We start from the raw sequence: 19,742 nt of genomic DNA on the forward strand, positions 1-19,742 counted from the left end.
TAGAGAGGTAGAATGACATTATTGTTTGGGTTGAGGTGACTGGATCCCTACTGGAGAAAGTGTTTGGGTTATGGTTGAGGTTTGGTCCAGTGTTGTGCTACTGCTTACCCTTAGCTGCACAGCGACCGTAACTGGACCACACCTCTCCAGTCTCTGCAGGAAAGAGGTCGCTCCCTTCTTCTTCAAGAGCTGAGAGAGAGAAAGAGGTGAAGGTGAAGAGAGAGAGAGAGAGAGAGAGAGAGAGAGAGAGAGAGAGAGAGAGAGAGAGAGAGAGAGAGAGAGAGAGAGAGATAAAGAGAGAGATAAAGAGAGAGATAAAGAGAGAGATAAAGAGTAGAAGTGGAAGAGAGAGAGAGAGAGAGAGAGATAAAGAGAGAGAGAGAGAGAGAGAGAGAGAGAGAGAGAGAGAGAGAGAGAGAGAGAGAGAGAGAGAGAGAGAGAGAGAGATAATAACGTATTATTATTGCTGTTGGTCGACCACTGTTGTTTTACTGTATGTGTACTTTGACAAGTAAAATAATTTAACTTGCCATGTCAATAACGTCTATTGAACTAAGTTAAATTGACAGGGGGAGAGAGAGACAGAGAGAAAGAGAGAGAGAGAGGGAGGAAGGGAGAGAGAGAGAGGGAGGAAGGGAGAGAGAGAGAGGGAGGAAGGGAGGACGGGGGGATGGTGTTATTAGATAGCTTTGAATAGTGAATATTAATAATGCTAGTTGGTTGACTGTGCTGTGGACACACCACGTTACGCAGTCCTATGAGTCCATGACTAAATCAAAGCCAGTTATTATTATTATCATTCTGCATTATAATATCTATGATGATGGACGTAAATCCATCAGCTTCTGTATAGGAGTATGCTTCGTCCTGTAACACGCCTTCAGCACATTATGCAGTGCACACACACACACACACACACACACACAGACACACAGACAGACACACAGACAGACACACAGACAGACACACAGACACACACACAGACACACAGACACAGACACAGACAGACACACAGACACACACACACACACACAGACACAGACACAGACACAGACAGACACAGACAGACACAGACAGACACAGACACATCGTGTTCTACTAGTTACTGCCCTATTACTGTAGAATTGAAGTGTTGAAATGCTTTGGCTATTTCACTTGCTTTGGCAATGTAAACATATGTTTCCCATGCCAATAAAGCCCTTTGAATTGAGGAGAGATAGAGAGATCTAGTAGAAGTTATAAAGTCCTCCAGCGGGAAGTTATCTGGCATCATTGTAAGAACAGAATATTTTCTAACAGAGGGGTGTTTGGTTTGTGTACCCTTAAAACGGCATGACAAAATGGATATGGTACTCTCTTACCACATACTCAGAATACAGAATACAGAATACAGAATACTCAGAATACATTGCTGAGTAAAATACTTATGGCATGGATATGGTAATAGGTAGAGAGGGTGAAAACAGAGAGAGAGAGAGAGGGATGGAGTCAATAAGAGTGAGGAAGAGAGAGAGAGAGGGATGGAGTCAATAAGAGTGAGGAAGAGAGAGAGAGAGGGATGGAGTCAATAAGAGTGAGGAAGAGAGAGAGAGAGGGATGGAGTCAATAAGAGTGAGGAAGAGAGTGAGAGAGACACTTAATTGAGTGAATAATTGAACATTTGATTAGAGGGTATGTGTGTGTGTGTGTGTGTGTGTGTGTGTGTGTGTGTGTGTGTGTGTGTGTGTGTGTGTGTGTGTGTGTGTGTGTGTGTGTGTGTGTGTGGGGGGGGGGGGGGTGGGGGTGCGTGCGTGCGTGCGTGCGTGCGTGCGTGCGTGTGTGTGTGTGTGTGTGTGCGTGTGTGTGTGTGTGTGTGGGTGCGTGCGTGCGTGCGTGCGTGTTTCTAAATGTATTATATTAGCTGGCAATTAAAGCTATTGCCAGAAGTCTATACTTCGCTGTCTGTTGGGAAGTGGCCTAATTTAGGAAACAGTTTTTTTCAAAACACACTCTCCCTGCTTTTCCATCGATCCTCTACTCCCGCCTGCTACTATTCCAATCGGAACCCCCAGCTTCCAACAGAGTGTGTCACAGACATGGACATATCCTGCTTTCAACATTGGTCATCCCCAACTCCCCTAACCGCCAATCACCATAAGGGGGATGCCCAACTTAGAGTTTCTGATGAGTGATGGTTTAAGCTGTTTTTTGTTTCTATTGACTGTGAAGTCAAAATACATCACGCTGACTAGTACACCAAGTAGTGAACCGACACACTGATTAGCGGTACTTAACTGAGGTCTTATTGATTTTACCTTGACAAGTTCCATTGATGAGTACTAAATAAATACCCGAGTGGCTGTTGGGAGAGGTTGGGGTGTAGGTATGGCTCATGAGTTATTAGGGCTATCACTGGCTTGTCTACTGCTTATTGAGTCACTCAGACCGGATGTCTATGTATGGTATGTCATATCGTAAATGGTTATGTCACTTAGTCCTCCATACCTTGGTGAGGGTATGCGGTATGCTATGCTACACACTACATGTCATATGGTATAGTAGTCATTGTCTAGTACCTTGGTGAGGTCCAGGTACCTCTGGGGCTCGTGGCCTGCTGGGGAGATGCTGGAGTGGGATGACATCCTGTGAAGGAGCAGGGCTGCTTTGGGCCCTCTCAGAGCCATTCTGGCCTGGGCCGGTACCAGAGACCCAGTCTGGGTCAGCTTGGACTTGAACAACTGCTGCACCAACACACTCTCACTGGCTGTTAGGGGATCACACAGAGAGAGAGAGAGAGAGAGAGAGAGGGGAGGGGATGGGGAGGGGAAAGAGGGAGGAAGAAAATCGGAGGGAGAGGATTGGAGGAGAGGAGCAGTGGGAGCAGGATAGGAGAAAGGAAGCAGACAGGAGACATGAGGAGATTAAAAGGAGAAGGATGATTGGAAGAAAGGAGGGAGGGAAAAAGAGGAGGAGTGAGAGGGAGGGATTGGAGCAAAATAATAGGCATGTAAACAATCATCTCCATAAGAGAGTAGGTTGAGCATGCTGCCACAGAACACGTGGAGCAGCCCTCAACAACAAACAGCTCTGTGAGACAGGCATGTGTGTGTGGGAGAGAGAGAGAGAAATCTTGAAAGGAATTTCCTAGACTGGTTGTAGGGTGTAATGACTGTGGCTTTCCTAGGTAATTGTCTATTAATTTATGTAATCATCACCACCAACACTACCACCTGACTACAGAGGTCCACAGACCACTCTCCATAACCCCCAGCACCGCTGTCTCATTTCACCTTTACCCTTTGACCTTTGATGTGTGTGTACATTCTGCAAAATATGCACAAAGGAACAAAAGAGACAGGGAGAGTAGACAGGGAGATGAGACAGGGACATAGACAGGGAAAGAGACAGGGAGAGGAGACAGGGACATAGACAGGGAAAGAGACAGGGAGAGGAGACAGGGACATAGACAGAGAGAAATACAGGGAGATGAGACAGGGAGATGAGACAGGGAGATGAGACAGGGACATAGACAGGGACAGAGACAGGGAGAGTAGACAGGGAGATAGACAGGGAAAGAGACAGGGAGAGTAGACAGGGACATAGACAGGGAAAGAGACAGGGAGAGGAGACAGGGACAGGGACATAGACAGAGAGAAAGACAGGGAGATGAGACAGGGAGATGAGACAGGGAGATGAGACAGGGAGATGAGACAGGGACTTAGACAGGGACAGAGACAGGGAGAGGAGACAGAGAGAGGAGACAGGAAGATAGACAGGGAGATGAGACAGGGACATAGACAGTGACAGAGACAGGGAGAGGTGACAGGGAGAGGAGACAGGAAGATAGACAGGGAGAGGAGACAGGAAGATAGACACGGAGAGGAGACAGGGAGAGGAGACAGGGAGATAGACATGAAGATAGACAGGGAAAGAGACAAGTAGAGGAGACAGGGAGATAGACAGGGAGAGGAGACAGTCGAGATAGACACGGAGTGGAGACAGGGAGAGGAGACAGGAAGAGGAGAGAGGGAGATATAAAGGGAGATAGACAGGGAGATAGACAGGGAGAGGAGACAGGGAGAGGAGTCAGGAAGAGGAGAAAGACATGAAGATAGACAGGGAAAGAGACAAGTAGAGGAGACAGGGAGAGGAGACTCGAAGAGGAGACAGGGAGATAGACAGGGAGAGGAGACAGGAAGAGGAGAAAGGGAGAAAGATACGGAGAGGAGACATGAAGATAGACAGGGACAGGAGACAGGAAGATAGACAGGGAGAGGAGACAGGAAGAGGAGACAGGGAGAAAGACAGGAAGAGGAGACATGAAGATAGACAGGTAGAGGAGAAAGGGAGAAAGACAGGGAGATAGACAGGGAGAGGAGACAGGGAGAGGAGACAGGAAGATAGACAGGGAGAGGAGACAGGAAGAGGAGAAAGGGAGATAGACATGTAGGGGAGACAGGGAGAGGAGACTCGAAGAGGAGACATGAAGATAGACAGGGAAAGAGACAAGTAGAGGAGACAGGGAGAGGAGACAGGAAGATAGACAGGGAGATAAACAGGGAGAGGAGACAGGGATAGGAGACAGGGAGAAAGACAGGGAGAGGAGACAGGAAGATAGACAGGTAGAGGAGAAAGGGAGATAGACAGGGAGAGGAGAGGGAGATAGACAGGGAGAGGAGACAGGAAGAGGAGACAGGGAGATAGACAGGGAGAGGAGAAAGGGAGAAAGACAGGGAGATAGACAGGGAGAGGAGACAGGGAGAGGAGACAGGAAGATAGACATGGAGAGGAGACAGGAAGAGGAGACAGGGAGAAAGACAGGGAGAGGAGACATGAAGATAGACAGGTAGAGGAGAAAGCAAGATAGACAGGGAGAGGAGACAGGGAGATAGACATTTAGGGGAGACAGGGAGAGGAGACTCGAAGAGGAGACAGGGAGATAGACAGGGAGAGGAGACAGGTAGAGGAGACAGGAAGAGGAGAAAGGGAGAAAGACATGAAGATAGACAGGGAAAGAGACAAGTAGAGGAGACAGGAAGAGGAGACAGGAAGATAGACAGGGAGATAGACAGGGAGAGGAGACAGGGTGAAAGACAGGAATATAGACATGCAGATAGACAGTGAGATAGACAGGGAGAGGAGACAAGGAGAGGAGAGAGGGAGAGGAGACAGGGAGAGAGACATGGAAAGAGACAGGGAGAGGAGACAGGGATACGAGACATGGAGAGGAGACAGTGAGTGGTGACAGGGAAAGAGACAGGGAGAGGAGACATGGAGAGGAGACAGGGAGAGGTGACATGGAAAGAGACAGGGAGAGGAGACAGGGATACGAGACATGGAGAGGAGACAGTGAGTGGTGACAGGGAAAGAGACAGGGAGAGGAGACATGGAGAGGAGACAGGGAGAGGTGACAGGGAGAAAGACAGGGAGAGGAGACAGGAAGATAGACAGGGAGAGGAGACAGGAAGATAGACAGGGAGAGGAGACAGGAAGATAGACAGGGAGAGGAGACAGGAAGATAGACAGGGAGAGGAGACAGGGAGATAGACAGGGAGAGGAGACAGGGAGAGGAGACAGGGAGAGGAGACAGGGAGAGGAGACAGGGAGAGGAGACAGGGAGAGGAGAAAGGGAGAAAGACATGAAGATAGACAGGGAAAGAGACAAGTAGAGGAGACAGGGAGAGGAGACAGGAAGTTAGACAGGAAGTTAGACAGGGAGATAGACAGGGAGAGGAGACAAGGAGAGGAGAGAGGGAGAGGAGACAGGGAGAGAGACATGGAAAGAGACAGGCAGAGGAGACAGGGAGAGGAGACAGGGAGTGGTGACAGGGAAAGAGACAGGGAGAGGAGACAGGGAGAGGTGACAGGGAAAGAGACAGGGAGAGGAGACAGGGAGAGGTGACAGGGAGAAAGACAGGGAGCGGAGACAGTGAGATAGACAGGGAGAGAGACATGGAAAGAGACAGGGAGAGGAGACAGGGAGATAGACAGGGAAAGAGACAGGGAGAGGAGACAGGGAGATAGACAGAAAGAGGAGACAGGGAGAAGAGACAGGGAGAGGAGACAGGAAGAGGAGACAGGAAGAGAGACAGGGAGAGGAGACAGGGAGAGAAGACAAGGAGGAAGACAGGGAGATGAGACAGGGAGCGGAGACATTGAGAAAGACAGGGAGATAGACAGGGAAAGAGACAGGGAGATATACAGGGAGATAGACATTGATATAGACAGAGAGAGGAGACAGGGAGATAGACAGGGAAAGGAGACAGGGAGAAAGACAGGGAGATAGACAGGGAAAGGAGACAGGGAGATAGACAGGGAGATAGACAGAGAGAGGAGACAGGGAGATAGACAGGGAAAGGAGACAGGGAGATAGACATTGATATAGACAGGGAGAGGAGACAGTAAGATAGACATTGATATAGACAGAGAGAGGAGACAGGGAGATAGACATTGATATAGACAGGGAGTTGAGACATGGAGAAAGACAGGAAGAGAGACACGGAGAGGGGACAGGGAGATAGACAGGGAGATAGACAGGGAAAGAGACAGGGAGAGGAGACAAGGAGAGGAGTCAGGGAGATGGACAGGGAGAGGAGATAGGGAGAGAGACATGGAAAGAGACAGGGAGAGGAGACAGGGAAATAGACAGGGAGAGAGACATGGAATGAATCAGGGAGAGGAGACAGGGAAAGGTACAAAAGCCATCTCCGAAGCCTTTGATTAGGCTCATTATTTAAATGTCAGCCAATCATAGTAATCAGCCCGAGACAGTAAACTTGCTGGTCCTGGCTCTGACACAATGCTTGCCTGTCCTACTCCTCTCTGCTCACAAAAACACCAGCACACATCTGACCACGCTCAATAGATTATATACACACTACTGCTGCTATCAACACACACACCATTCATTAATAGACATCGATTATGGATAATAGACATTGATTATGGATGATTGTTAGTGTGTTGGATGGGGTTGTGTGTGTGTGTGTGTGTGTGTGTGTGTGTGTGTGTGTGTGTGTGTGTGTGTGTGTGTGTGTGTTTGTGTGTGTGTGTGTGTGTGTGTGTGTGTGTGTGTTTGTATGCGGTGTGTGTGTGTGTGTGTGTGTGTGTGTGTGTGTGTGTGTGTGTGTGTGTGTGTGTGTGTGTGTGTGTGTGTGTGTGTGTGTGTGTGTGTGTGTGTGTGTGTGGGTGTGTGGGTGTGTGTTTGTGTTTTGACTGATACTTACACTTCAGAACAAGAAGCAGGTTTTGGGGGAGGGAGTCCTTGTTCTTCACCAGTGTTCCTGTGAGGTCATAGGCCATCTACCAATCAGAGAACAGACAGACAATTACATGACAGATATACACACACAACATAGGTTATGTGTGTGTGTGTGTGTGTGTGTGTGTGTGTGTGTGTGTGTGTGTGTGTGTGTGTGTGTGTGTGTGTGTGTGTGTGTGTGTGTGTGTGTGTGTGTGTGTGTGTGTGTGTGTGTGTGTGTGTGTGTGTGTGTGTGAATGCCCACTCACTTGGCCTGTGTAGTGTTTCACAGTGAAGGCAGGACCCTGGTCTATGGGCGGGGGGTTGCCGTTGCCGTCCTTGGTTGTCAAGGAGATACCGTGTGTGGGTGTGTTGTCGAGGTGTGACTGCAGTCTCTTGTAGAGGGTCTGTTCTGTAGGTCTCAGCGACTGACTCTCCTCATCCATCACAGACAGCAGACCCTGAGGCTTCTGGGAAGATGGAGGACAGTGGTCATAGAACCACACATGGGAGAGAATTGTAACACACAGCTCCTAAATGTTTCATGTTAGAATTTGAGGTAGTGTAATATGATCCTAGATCTCTGTAGTTGAGGGCAACTTTGACCTCAAATTCTATTTACACACACTCAAAACCAATACAAACTCCAAAGCCTTTTCAGGAATGAGAAATGTCTAGATGTTAAAGGGGTAATCCCAGTTCTTAAAGGGGTGGTGTGGCACGGCACGGGCAAAAAATATTACCAGGAAGAAAAAGTCTAGAACAGCGGGTTGGTTGCTGGGCGACCGGAGCGTCTCCATGGCGATGGCCTCCTGTAGACACTCGGCCTGCTCCTGATGGAACAGCACCTCTGAGACGTGCAGCCTTACACGCTCGTTGGTCATGTTCACACACAGCTGGGAACACACACACACAGACAAGTTAACACGGAAGTAAATGGTGCGTTTCTAAACTGACTGAATGTGAAATGTAATGGACCCCAACATCATGAAAAATCCTTACAGAAACAACCCAGGCATGGTGCACACTAATATAGGTTCCTGACGACTTCCCCAAAGCACAACACTGCAATCTGGAGACCTTATACCAGAGGACTGTATGACCTTATCCTGACCCCATCCTAACCCTGCAGTCAGCACAGACAGAATGTACATTGTCCAATCGGCAGCTTCTTCTCTGAGGGTGCTAGGCTGTGGGTGAGATATGTCACATATATGATGTAGTGTACAGTGAGTTTACCAAACATTAGGAACACCATTTAATTGCACCCCCCCCCCCCCCCCCTTTTTTTTGCCGTCAGAACAGCCTCAATTTCTCGGAGACTCTACAAGGTGACGAAAGCGTTCCACAGGGATGCTGGCCCATGTTGACTCCAATGCTTCCCACAGTTGTGTCAAGTTGGCTGGTTGTCCTTTGGGTGGTGGACCATGTTTGATACGCACAGGAAACTGTGGAGCGTGAAAAACCCAGCAGCGTTGCAGTTCTTAACACAAACCTGAGGGCCTGGCACCTACTACCATACCCCGTTCAAAGGCATTTAGATATTTTGTCTTGCCCATTCACCCTCTGAATGGCACACATACACAATCCATGTCTCAATTGTCTCAAGGCTTAAAAATCATTCTTTAACTTGTCTCCTCCCCTCCATATACACTGATTTGAAGTGGATTTAACAAGTGACATCAATAAGGGATCATAGCTTTCACCTCGATTCACCTGGTCAGTCTATGTCATGGAAAGCGCAGGTGTTCTTAATGTTTTGTTCACTCAGTGTTGATTGTGGATTACAGGAAAAGGAGAACTGAGCACGCCCCCATTCTCATCAACGGGGCTGTAGTGGAGCAGGTTGAGAGCTTCAAGTTCCTTGGTGTCCACATCACCAACAAACTAACATGGTCCAAGCACACCAAGACAGTCATGAAGAGGGAACGACAAAACCTATTCTCCCTCAGGAGACTGAAAAGATTTGACATGGCTCCTCAGATCCTCAAATGTTTCTACAGCTGCACCATCGAGAGCATCCTGATTGGTTGCATCACTGCCTGGTATGGCAACTGCTAGGCCTCTGACCGCAAGGCACTACAGAGGGTAGTGTGTACGCCCCAGTACATCACTGGGGCCAAGCTTCCTGCCATCCAGGACCTCTACACCAGGCGGTGTCAGAGGAAGGCGCTAAAAATGGTCAAAAGACTCCAGCCACTCTAGTTGTAGACTGTTGTCTCTGCTACCGCACGGCAAGCGGTACCGGAGCACCAAGTCTAGGTCCAAGAGGCTCCTAAATAGCTTCTACCCCCAAGCCATAAGACTCCTGAACATCTAGTCAAATGGCTTCCCAGACTATTTGCATTGCCCCCCCCCCACCCACCCTCTTTTACTCTGCTGCGGCTGTTATTATCTATGCATAGTCACTTTAATAGCTCTACCTACATGTACATATTACCTCGACTAACCGGTGCCCCCGCATGTGGACTCTTTACCGGTGCCCCCTGTATATAGCCTCGCTATTGTTATTTTACTGCTGCTTTTAAATTATTTGTTACTTTTATTTCTTATTCTTATTTTTTTAAGGTATTTAAAAATATATATTTTTTAACTGCATTGTTGGTTAAGGCCTTGTAGGTAAGCATTTCACTGTAAGGTCTACTACACCTGTTGTATTGACAAATACAATTAGATTTGTATATGAACAGCATATGGAGCAATGAGTAGTGAACCAACCTCATCTCCTAGCCTGGCTGGCACCATGGGAACAGAACAGAACACTCAGTACTACCGCATGGACTGAATTATGAACTATGAACCTACAGCTCAGTGAACAACACAGAACAGAACATATGGAGGTAGGAGGAGGTAAGGTTGTTTGTGTGTGTGTGTGTGTGTGTGTATGTGTTTGTGTGTGTCTGCATTTTCTTATGAGTGTATATGAAGGATATCACAATGATATGTCAGAATCAACAGACATCATTTAATTGTGGCTATTTAATTTACAATTTACATTTGATTTAGTCTAACTTGTATTTTAGACTAATTCTATAGTCTTTCTTCCTTCAATATCTACTCTCTTGTCCTTGAGTGCCGTCTATGACAGCGTCGGGGGGTCAGTCCCAGCAGTGGTGAAGTCTGTAAAGCATGAACTCATTAAGGAAAAGCTGAACAGGTACAATACAGCCCTAATGAGCACAACTCTAATTAACAAGCCCATGCCACTGTAATGACCCTGATCACCATGTGTGTGTGTGCATCATGTGTGTGTTGACCGTGTGAGTGTGTGTGCCATGCACACTGACACTGTTGGTTCGGTTAACACCCATCTCTCCAGAGTGTAATGAGTGTGATCCAGTGTTTAGATTTCATTAACAGAAAGGGGCTCCTCCAACACTGACCTGAATAATAGAAACCTGAACAAGCACACTGGGGAACGAGGAATCACAGAGAACGGAGGAAGGTAGGGACGGTTGAACATTTTTTTTTCGCTCCCCCGCATCTAATTTATTTCTCTCTCTCCTCCTCTCTACTCGTCTCTCTTTCTCTCTCTACCAATTTCTCTCTCTCCTCTTCTCTACTCGTCTCTCTTTCTCTCTCTACCCATTTCTCTCTCTCCTCCTCTCTACTCGTCTCTCTTTCTCTCTCTACCCATTTCTCTCTCTCCTCTTCTCTACTCGTCTCTCTTTCTCTCTCTACCCATTTCTCTCTCTCCTCCTCTACTCGTCTCTCTTTCTCTCTCTACCCATTTCTCTCTCTCCTCCTCTCTACTCGTCTCTCTTTCTCTCTCTACCCATTTTTCTCTCTCCTCTTCTCTACTCATCTCTCTTTCTCTCTCTACCCATTTCTCTCTCTCCTCCTCTACTCGTCTCTCTTTCTCTCTCTACCCATTTCTCTCTCTCCTCTTCTCTACTCGTCTCTCTTTCTCTCTCTACCCATTTCCCTCTCTCCTCCTCTCTACTCGTCTCTCTTTCTCTCTCTACCCATTTCCCTCTCTCCTCCTCTACTCGTCTCTCTTTCTCTCTCTACCCATTTCTCTCTCTCCTCCTCTCTACTCGTCTCTCTTTCTCTCTCTACCCATTTCTCTCTCTCCTCCTCTCTACTCGTCTCTCTTTCTCTCTCTACCCATTTCTCTCTCTCCTCCTCTACTCGTCTCTCTTTCTCTCTCTACCCATTTCTCTCTCTCCTCCTCTCTACTCGTCTCTCTTTCTCAGATGCCCTTGAAAGTTTAGGTCAGTAAATCCCTCTATTCCGCTTAGATTAGAGAGCATGCCGAAGTTGATAAAAGGAATTGACATTTTACCACACACGCACACACACACACACACACGTACACGCACACGCACACGCACACACACACACACACACACACACACACACACACACACACACACACACACACACACACACACACACCACTTTGTTTTTGGGACGTCCCAATGCCAGTTGGCTTCAGGCTGTGGAGGTAGGGATCAATAGAGACTCGGTGAAACACGGTGATGGTATTGAGCTACATGTTAAACTGTACTGATTAATCTGCTAAACTGGACTAAGGCCTGCCCTCCCTCAATCATTACATTCTTAGCCCTGTCTGAGAGACTTTCTCTGGACCACTCTGCTCAATGGGCTTGGTGCTGCTGGGGACATGACATGATGATCTATCCTAGCTGAGGAACACAACACACATACCTGGTGTATCTCAATATGCGTACTGCCATGCTCCGAGCACCCAAATTGGAGCACACAACGGTGAGAATATGAGTTCAAATGAAAGTATGCAAAACAGAGCACGTAGTGCACTTTTTGGATGCATACTTCATTTGTACACATTTCGAAGCATGAATCGATGCAAGTTTCAAATGAAATATTCCCATGACACAACCATCACAACCACCAACGTCACAACATTTCTTGAAAACAATGGTGGCTGGTTTTGAGCTGAAGAGAGAAAATGAACTCAGAATGAAATGTTGCTCATTTACATGTCATATGTTGCCTGACTTAAATAGCTTATCTTGATATGTTAATAAACATACTGAACAAATATAAATGCAACATGTAAAGTGTTGGTCCCATGTTTCATTAGCTAAAGTAAAAGATCCCAGAAATGTTCCATATGAACAAAATTATTTCTCTAAATTGTTGTGCACAAAATTGTTTACATACCTGTTAATGAGCATTTATCCTTTATCCTCCAAGATAATTCATCCACCTGACAGGTGTGGCATAAACAGCATGACCATTACACAGGTGCACCTTGTGCTGGGGACAACAAAAGGCCACTCTAAAACGTGCAGTATTGTCAAATAACACAATGCCACAGATGTCTCAAGTTTTGAGGGAGCGTGCAATTGGCATGCTGACTGTAGGAATGTCCACCAGAGCTGTTGCCAGAGAATGTAATGTTCATTTCTCTACCATACGCCGCCTCCAACATGGTTTTAGAGAATTTGGCAGTATGTCCAACCGGACTCACAACTGCAGACCACGTGTAACCTCGACTGCCCAGGACCTCCACATCCGGCTTCTTCACCTGTAATAAAGCCCTTTTGTGGGGAAAAACTCATTCTGATTGGCAGGTCCTGGCTCCCCAGTGCACCCCTGCCCAGTCATGTGAAATCCATAGATTAGGGCCTAATGTATTTATTTCAATTGACTGAATTCCTTATATGAACTGTAAATGAGTAAAATTGTTGAAATTGTTGCATGTTGCTTTTATATTTTTGTTCAGTGTACATACTGTGTTCATTTTGGCATGTTTAACTGCCTACACTATTAGACAAAAGGTGCTACACTCTTAGAACAAAAAACGTTATTCGGCTGTCCCCATAGGAGAACCCATTGAAGAACCCCTAGGGGTTCAAGGTAGAACCCTTTTTTAATGTTCCATGTTCCATGAAAGAATCCTTTCCACAGAGGGTTCTAACTGGAACCCAACATAGTTAAACCTGGAATCAAACAGGCTTCTCCTAGTGGGCCAGCTGCAGAACCCTTTAGGAACCCTTTTCTCTAAGAGTATAAAATACCCACTGCAGGCTAATTGACAATGAATTGGCAGCTAGGTAGCTACACACAAATCATTTGTAGCCAACGTTGGCCATCTTCCTTGCATTACAACGTTAGTTTATTTATTTATTTTTTTACATGTTAAACTACCTATCTAGCTAGACTAGATTTAGCTAGCTGAAAATTATGAAGTAAAAAGTTTGCGATTGCTTTATATAGTTGTAGAAAAAAGAAGGAAGAGAAGCGCTGCTTCTCTTAGATAGAAGCTGCTACAGTACACAATAGTAGATTTTGGTAGACAGAAGTTGCTAAGGTACACAATAGTAGGTTTTGGTAGATAGAACCTGCTAAGGTACACAATAGTATATTTTGGTAGATAGAAGCTGCTAAGGTACACAATAGTAGATTTTGGTGGACAGAAGTTGCTAAGGTACACAATAGTAGATTTTGGTAGACAGAAGTTGCTAAGGTACACAATAGTAGATTTTGGTAGATAGAAGCTGTAAGGTACACAATAGTAGATTTTGGTAGATAGAAGCTGCTAAGGTACACAATAGTAGATTTTGGTAGATAGAAGCTGCTAAGGTACACAATAGTAGATTTTGGTAGACAGAAGCTGCTAAGGTACACAATAGTAGATTTTGGTAGATAGAAGCTGCTAAGGTACACAATAGTAGATTTTGGTAGATAGAACCTGCTAAGGTACACAATGGTAGATTTTGGTAGATAGAGGCTGCTAAGGTACACAATAGTATAATTTGGTAGATAGAAGCTGCTAAGGTACACAATAGTAGATTTTGGTAGATAGAAGCTGCTAAGGTACACAATAGTAGATTTTGGTAGACAGAAGCTGCTAAGGTACACAATAGTAGATTTTGGTAGATAGAAGCTGCTAAGGTACACAATAGTAGATTTTGGTAGATAGAACCTGCTAAGGTACATGTTACGGATACAAGTGTTCTGTGTGTATCCTGTGTGTATTTCTTTTCTCTCCTTCTCCCCTACTCACAGGTGACCATCATCATTCCCCAATCAGTCATCAATCAGTCGCTAATCAGAAGACACCTGCTCCTTTTCCCTTACCCAATCACAGTCCCTTTCCCTTGGTTTAAAACCCCTGTCAGTTGTTTTCTCCCCAGCTCAATCTCTTTTGTAAATGCCTTCTGTCTGTAGGTCGCTTGTGTGTTTTGCATCTACATGTCACTTGGTCCCCGTCTGTGAGTATTGTTTTTAGTTATGGTGTTTGAGTGTTTGTTTGATGGTGGGAAAAGGGGTTAACCAGACAAGTTGCCCTTGGGCTACACTACCCGTAGTTAAACAATTGTTAAAAACACTAGTTAGAACTGGGCGGACCACCCCCTGTATTTTTGGTTAGTTAGTTAGCTGTTTGTGAAGTAGGCTAGTCTAGCTTAGGGGTGTTTTGAATTATTATTCCTTGGGTCCCGCTCAGCCCCTTTTCCTGCTCCCCCCATTTACCGTGTGTTTATAAATAAACATTTAGTGTTTGACGGTAATTAAGTTGTCTGTGGTTATTTTTGTTCTCACTGATACGTTGTCACGATAATAATTTGCATGAGTTGTGTTACGGGTCCCATTACCATCACTCCTAGATTGTCGGGCCAAAGGGATTCGTAACAGTACACAATAGTAGATTTTGGTAGATAGAAGCTGCTAAGGTACACAATAGTAGATTTTGGTAGACAGAAGCTTCTAAGGTACACAATAGTAGATTTTGGTAGACAGAAGATGCTCTTTGGTAAAAGGGGTAAATTGGTCATCAAAAAGTAAGGAGAATATCACTTCTTGTATAGTATTGCTTACTAGGTGTTGTCTCATAAATTTTGTAACCACTCCCTCTTCAAATCAGGGTTGATTGGAAAAAGCTGTTCAAAAGAGGACGTTGTACTATCATAGTTGTACTCCCTGATGAAGGCCATGCAGCCGAAACGCGTCGGAGTGTTTAAACTTTGTTTCCAGTGAACATGCCATGAAGTCAATTTAATTCATTCTATGAAGAGCCTTGGTCCTCCTTTGTTTTAGATGCTTGATATAGTTATCTTGTTTATGAACGAGAAGAGAAAGCAACAGGGCTGCTGAAAGAAAGATATGGACAGTAACAAAATGCTGTCATGAATCATAAGCACAGAAACACACACACACACACACAGACACACACACACCATTTGTTGTGGGCCTAATCCAGGGGCGACACAGAGACAGGCATTGTGTCTGCTGTGGAGTTCAGCGGAGGACAGGACGACATCAGAGCACTGAATAACAACAGACCTCATCTCATTTATTTACTACACAACACTAACTGTACTACAGAATCAACCCTGCTAGAAAATGAACAGTGCCCAGTGGTTCTGGTCTCAAAGGGTTAACCATACACTCAGAACAAAAGGTGCTATCTAGTACCTTAAAGGGTTCCTTGGCTGTCCGCATAGGAAAACACTTGGAATAACTGTTTTTGGTTGGGTTGCACGTAGAACCCTTTTGATTCCAGGTAGAATCCGTTTTGGTTCCATGTGGAACCCTTTCTACATAGGGTTCTACATGGAACCAAAAGGGTTCCACCTGGAACCAAAAAAGGTTATCCTATGGGGACAGCCAAAGAAAGCCTTTTTTGGAACACTTTTTTCTGTAGATCTGGTATACAGTTCGCTAGATGGTACCTTTAAAACCTTCTCCACAGCCACAGACAGTATGGAGGACAGTAAATCAGTCTGCCCTTGAATTTCCCTCGTGTCTCTGACGTGAGAATATCTCAGTCATACTAGAGCCATACCATAGACATACCTTAGATAGGGAAAGATTGGAATGAGGTGAAAAGAAAGTGTGTTGTGGAATGAACGTACCTGCTCAAATCCATTCCTCTGGAATTCCTCAAATCCAAAGATGTCCAGGATTCCAATCTCAAGCGCTGGATCTCTGTGAGAGAAGGATGAATGGGGGGAAAGATCAGATTACCACACACATGCAACCCACACGTTTGCGCTCACGCGCGCGATATTAGACCTGCAATTTCTAAAATAAACTGTTTACTGTTATCATATCCATCTTGTAAAAATCACTTACAGAACAAATGATACAACTAAAATATGTTGTCTGTTTTTACTGTGTGTGAGCGAGTGAGTGAATGAATGTGTGAATGAGTGTGTGTGTCTGTTTGTGTGTGAGTAAGTGTGTGTGTGTCTGTGAGTGTGTGTGGTTAATCAGATCACTGGAGGTGTTCAAGCAAATAAGTGTTTATCAATGCTGCCCTGGACTTACCCACAATCCCCTTGGGACCACCCCTGATCAGACCATGTGTGTTTGATTGTGGGTGATTGGTGGTGAATGTGGGTGAATGTGGGTGAATGTGGTTGATTGTGGGTGTGTGTGACCATGTCACAGGAGGCTGCTGAGGGGAGAACAACTCATAATAATGGCCGGAACGGAGCAAATGGAATCAAATACATGGAAACCATGCTTTGTTTTGTACACAGTGTATTATTGCATATTTTGCTTAATGTGAGTGTGTGTTCATGTGTGTGTGTGTGTGTGTGTGTGTGCGTGCGTGCGTGCGTGCGTGCGTGCGTGTTAGTACATAACATGTAAACTATTGAACCTTGATGTGTAAACTATGTGTCATGAGTGATAGTATTGCTGTTGTCTTTCTGAAGGGCTTGTGTTCTACTGTTGACATTGCTACTGTTGAGTCTGTGATGATGGTTGTTAATGGGTATCTGTGCTGGCTGCCAATGAATTCTTTGTAGCGTTTAACAATGAAACATGTACACGTCTGTGACACACACACACATATATGCACAGGCACGCTCACACACACACACATCTGGATGTAGCCATACCCCGTGCTGTGGTCCTGTCCCTGTAGGTAGTAGTTACTGTTGTTGACTAGGAAGCTGAAGAGACGTCCGTACACGGCCTTAGCCAGCTGGTCTCTGTAGTTCTCTGACATCTCCACCGTGTGGCGGCGTGTGATGACATCACCTGAAAGAGAAAACTTAGCTTCAGCTTAGAGTTGCGAGGTACTGTGTGTTTAGGGGTATTGTGAAGTCAATCAATGTTTGGGGAAAGGATAAGGACAGAGGGTGAGGGCTTACCTTTGAAGTACTGCACATCAGAGGTGAGGGCAGTACTCAGGTCATCAGAACACACCTGTAGCATTCCAGACACTAGAGAGAGAGAGAGAGAGCGAGAGAGAGAAAGAAAGAGAGAGAGAGAGAGCGAGGGGTGAGAGGGGGATAAAAGAGAGAGAGACAGACAGAGAGAGCGAGACAGAATGAGAGAGAATGAGAGAGAGTGGAGAGAAAGAGGGGGGGATAAAATTGGAGAGAGAGGGAGAGCGAGAAAGAGAGAGAAAGAAAGAGAAAGAAAGAGAAAGAGAGAGAGAGAGAAAGGTAGAGAGAGAGAGGGAGAAAATAAAGCGAGACAGAACGAGAGAGAATGAGAGAGAGTGGAGAGAGAAAGAGAGGGATAGATAGAGAGAGAAGAGAGAGAGAGAGAGAGAGGGAAGAGAGAGAGGGAAAGAGAGAGAGAGAGAGAGAGAGAGAGAGGGAAGAGAGAGAGGGAAAGAGAGAGAGAGAGAGGGAAGAGGGCAAAAACAAGTGAATATGTAAGGTGATAAAAGAGCAGAAAACAGAGATACTGATGGGGTGAGAAAGTCATACTCATTTAAAGCCTTCACTCACTCACAGAGTGACAAAAACAGTTCAAAATATGACTTGTCAAACTATAACAAACACACTTCTCGCTCCAGCCTACATGATTCACTGTGACATCACTGAGCCGACGTGAAGAGTCAATCTCTGCCACAAGGCAATACTACTTACTTAATCAGTGATGCTGGCAGCGCTTAGTCATCCCTGGAATCAGGGCACACGGACAAGCACATAAACAGGGTGACAGGAACTCAGAAACCCAATAACCTCACATCTCCTTGACAACAGGGCCCTGTTTTGGTGTGGGGGGGTGACGTGATGTTTTTTACCCTCTCTGTGAGGTCAATGGGTCACGGTAACACGTGTGTAGTTGTGTAATGTAGTGTGTGTGTGTGTGTGTCTGTGTATGTATGTGTGTATGTATGTGTGTGTGTGTATTTGTATACTATAGGGGGTAACAGGTCCTCTTCTCAAAATGGTAACGGCCTGAGCGGGAACAGGGGTTTACCAAGCAGGTGACTATAGCTGAGTGTCTGACACACCAACTGCAAACACATAACAGAATGGGAGAGAATGTGTGCGTGTGAGAGAAAGAGCGAGAGAGTGGGAGGAGTGAGAGAGAGAGAGAAACAGAAAAGGGGAGGGAAGAGGAGGAGACTGCAGCAGAGCTGATGTAAACAAGAGGAAGGGCACAATTACAACTGTAGCTCTATCGCTCCCCCCTCTCTTTCTCTCTCTCCCTCTCTCTTTCTCTGCCCACCTCTCTTTCTCTCTCTCTCTCCCTCTCTCTTTCTCTCTCTGCGCACCTTTCGCTCTCTCTAACTCCCCTTTTCTCTCTCACCCCCCCGCCCCCCTCTCCCTCTGCTGTCAGCCTGGTGTCAGTGCAGAGCGTTGGCCAAGGTCATGTGACGGGGGTGATGCTGACCTCGCTCCAGCAGCTGCAGGTCAGAGGGGTAGGCTATCTCAGCGTCTGTCAGGGCTGTGAAGCACAGGTCCCCAACATGCAGCACTGCTGACAGCAGCATAAACACACTGTCCACTTCCTGAGAGAGAGAGAGAGAGAGAGAGAGAGAGAGAGAGAGAGAGAGAGAGAGAGAGAGAGAGAGAGAGAGAGAGAGAGAGAGAGAGAGAGAGAGAGAGAGACAGGGAGAGAGAGAGACAGAGAGAGAGAGAGAGAGAGAGAGAGAGAGAGAGAGAGAGAGAGAGAGAGAGAGAGAGAGAGAGGCAAACGGCAAAAGAGAGAGAGAGAGAGAGAGAGAGAGAGAGACGGAGAGAGAGAGAGACAGGGAGAGAGAGAGAGACAGGGAGAGACAGGGAGAGAGAGAGACAGGGAGAGACAGGGAGAGAGAGAGACAGGGAGAGAGAGCAAAAATATACTATTTGACACACTGGAAAGAATCAACCCAAAAACAGAGCAAATTCGAATGTTATATGGCTCTAAACAGAGAGTACACAGAAGAAAATAAAACATCCTTGACTATGTACAGACTCAGTGAGCATAGCCTTGCTATGGTGAGACACTGCCATAGGCAGACCTGTCTCAAGAGAAGACAGGCTATGTGCACACACTGTCCACAAAATGAGGTGGAAACTGAGCTGCACTTCCTGACCTCCTGCCAAATGTATGACCACATTAGAGATACATAGTTCCCTCAGATTACACAGACCCACAAAGAATTCTAAAACAAATCAAACATTGATAAACTCCCCCATCTGTTAAGTGAAATTCCACAGTGTTCCATCACAGCAGCAAGATGTGTGGGCCGTAGCCATGATAGAAAGGCCACCAGTGGAGCACAAACACCATTGTAAATACAACCTATATTTATTTCATACTTCAACTACAGAGAGAGAGAGAGAGAGAGAGAGAG

At 46.0% G+C, this 19,742-nt stretch overlaps 1 protein-coding gene across 2 annotated transcripts in view; it reads right to left on the bottom strand.

The window, feature by feature from the left end:
- The window catches only part of LOC139546427 (unconventional myosin-XVI-like), a 269,653-nt gene that overhangs the window by 102,563 nt on the left and 147,348 nt on the right, over positions 1 to 19,742 (bottom strand). For both annotated transcript variants that reach the window (XM_071354796.1, XM_071354795.1), the window contains exons 18-26: positions 18,797 to 18,914; positions 17,314 to 17,385; positions 17,059 to 17,200; positions 16,066 to 16,138; positions 7,963 to 8,115; positions 7,489 to 7,689; positions 7,206 to 7,281; positions 2,556 to 2,743; positions 109 to 189 (exon numbers count right to left, since the gene is read on the bottom strand). In XM_071354796.1, the coding sequence (XP_071210897.1) occupies positions 109 to 189; positions 2,556 to 2,743; positions 7,206 to 7,281; positions 7,489 to 7,689; positions 7,963 to 8,115; positions 16,066 to 16,138; positions 17,059 to 17,200; positions 17,314 to 17,385; positions 18,797 to 18,914 (1,104 nt within the window). The remainder of the gene's footprint in view (positions 1 to 108; positions 190 to 2,555; positions 2,744 to 7,205; positions 7,282 to 7,488; positions 7,690 to 7,962; positions 8,116 to 16,065; positions 16,139 to 17,058; positions 17,201 to 17,313; positions 17,386 to 18,796; positions 18,915 to 19,742) is intronic.

Source organism: Salvelinus alpinus, chromosome 20 (assembly GCF_045679555.1).
Source record: "Salvelinus alpinus chromosome 20, SLU_Salpinus.1, whole genome shotgun sequence".
NCBI lineage: Eukaryota > Metazoa > Chordata > Actinopteri > Salmoniformes > Salmonidae > Salvelinus > Salvelinus alpinus.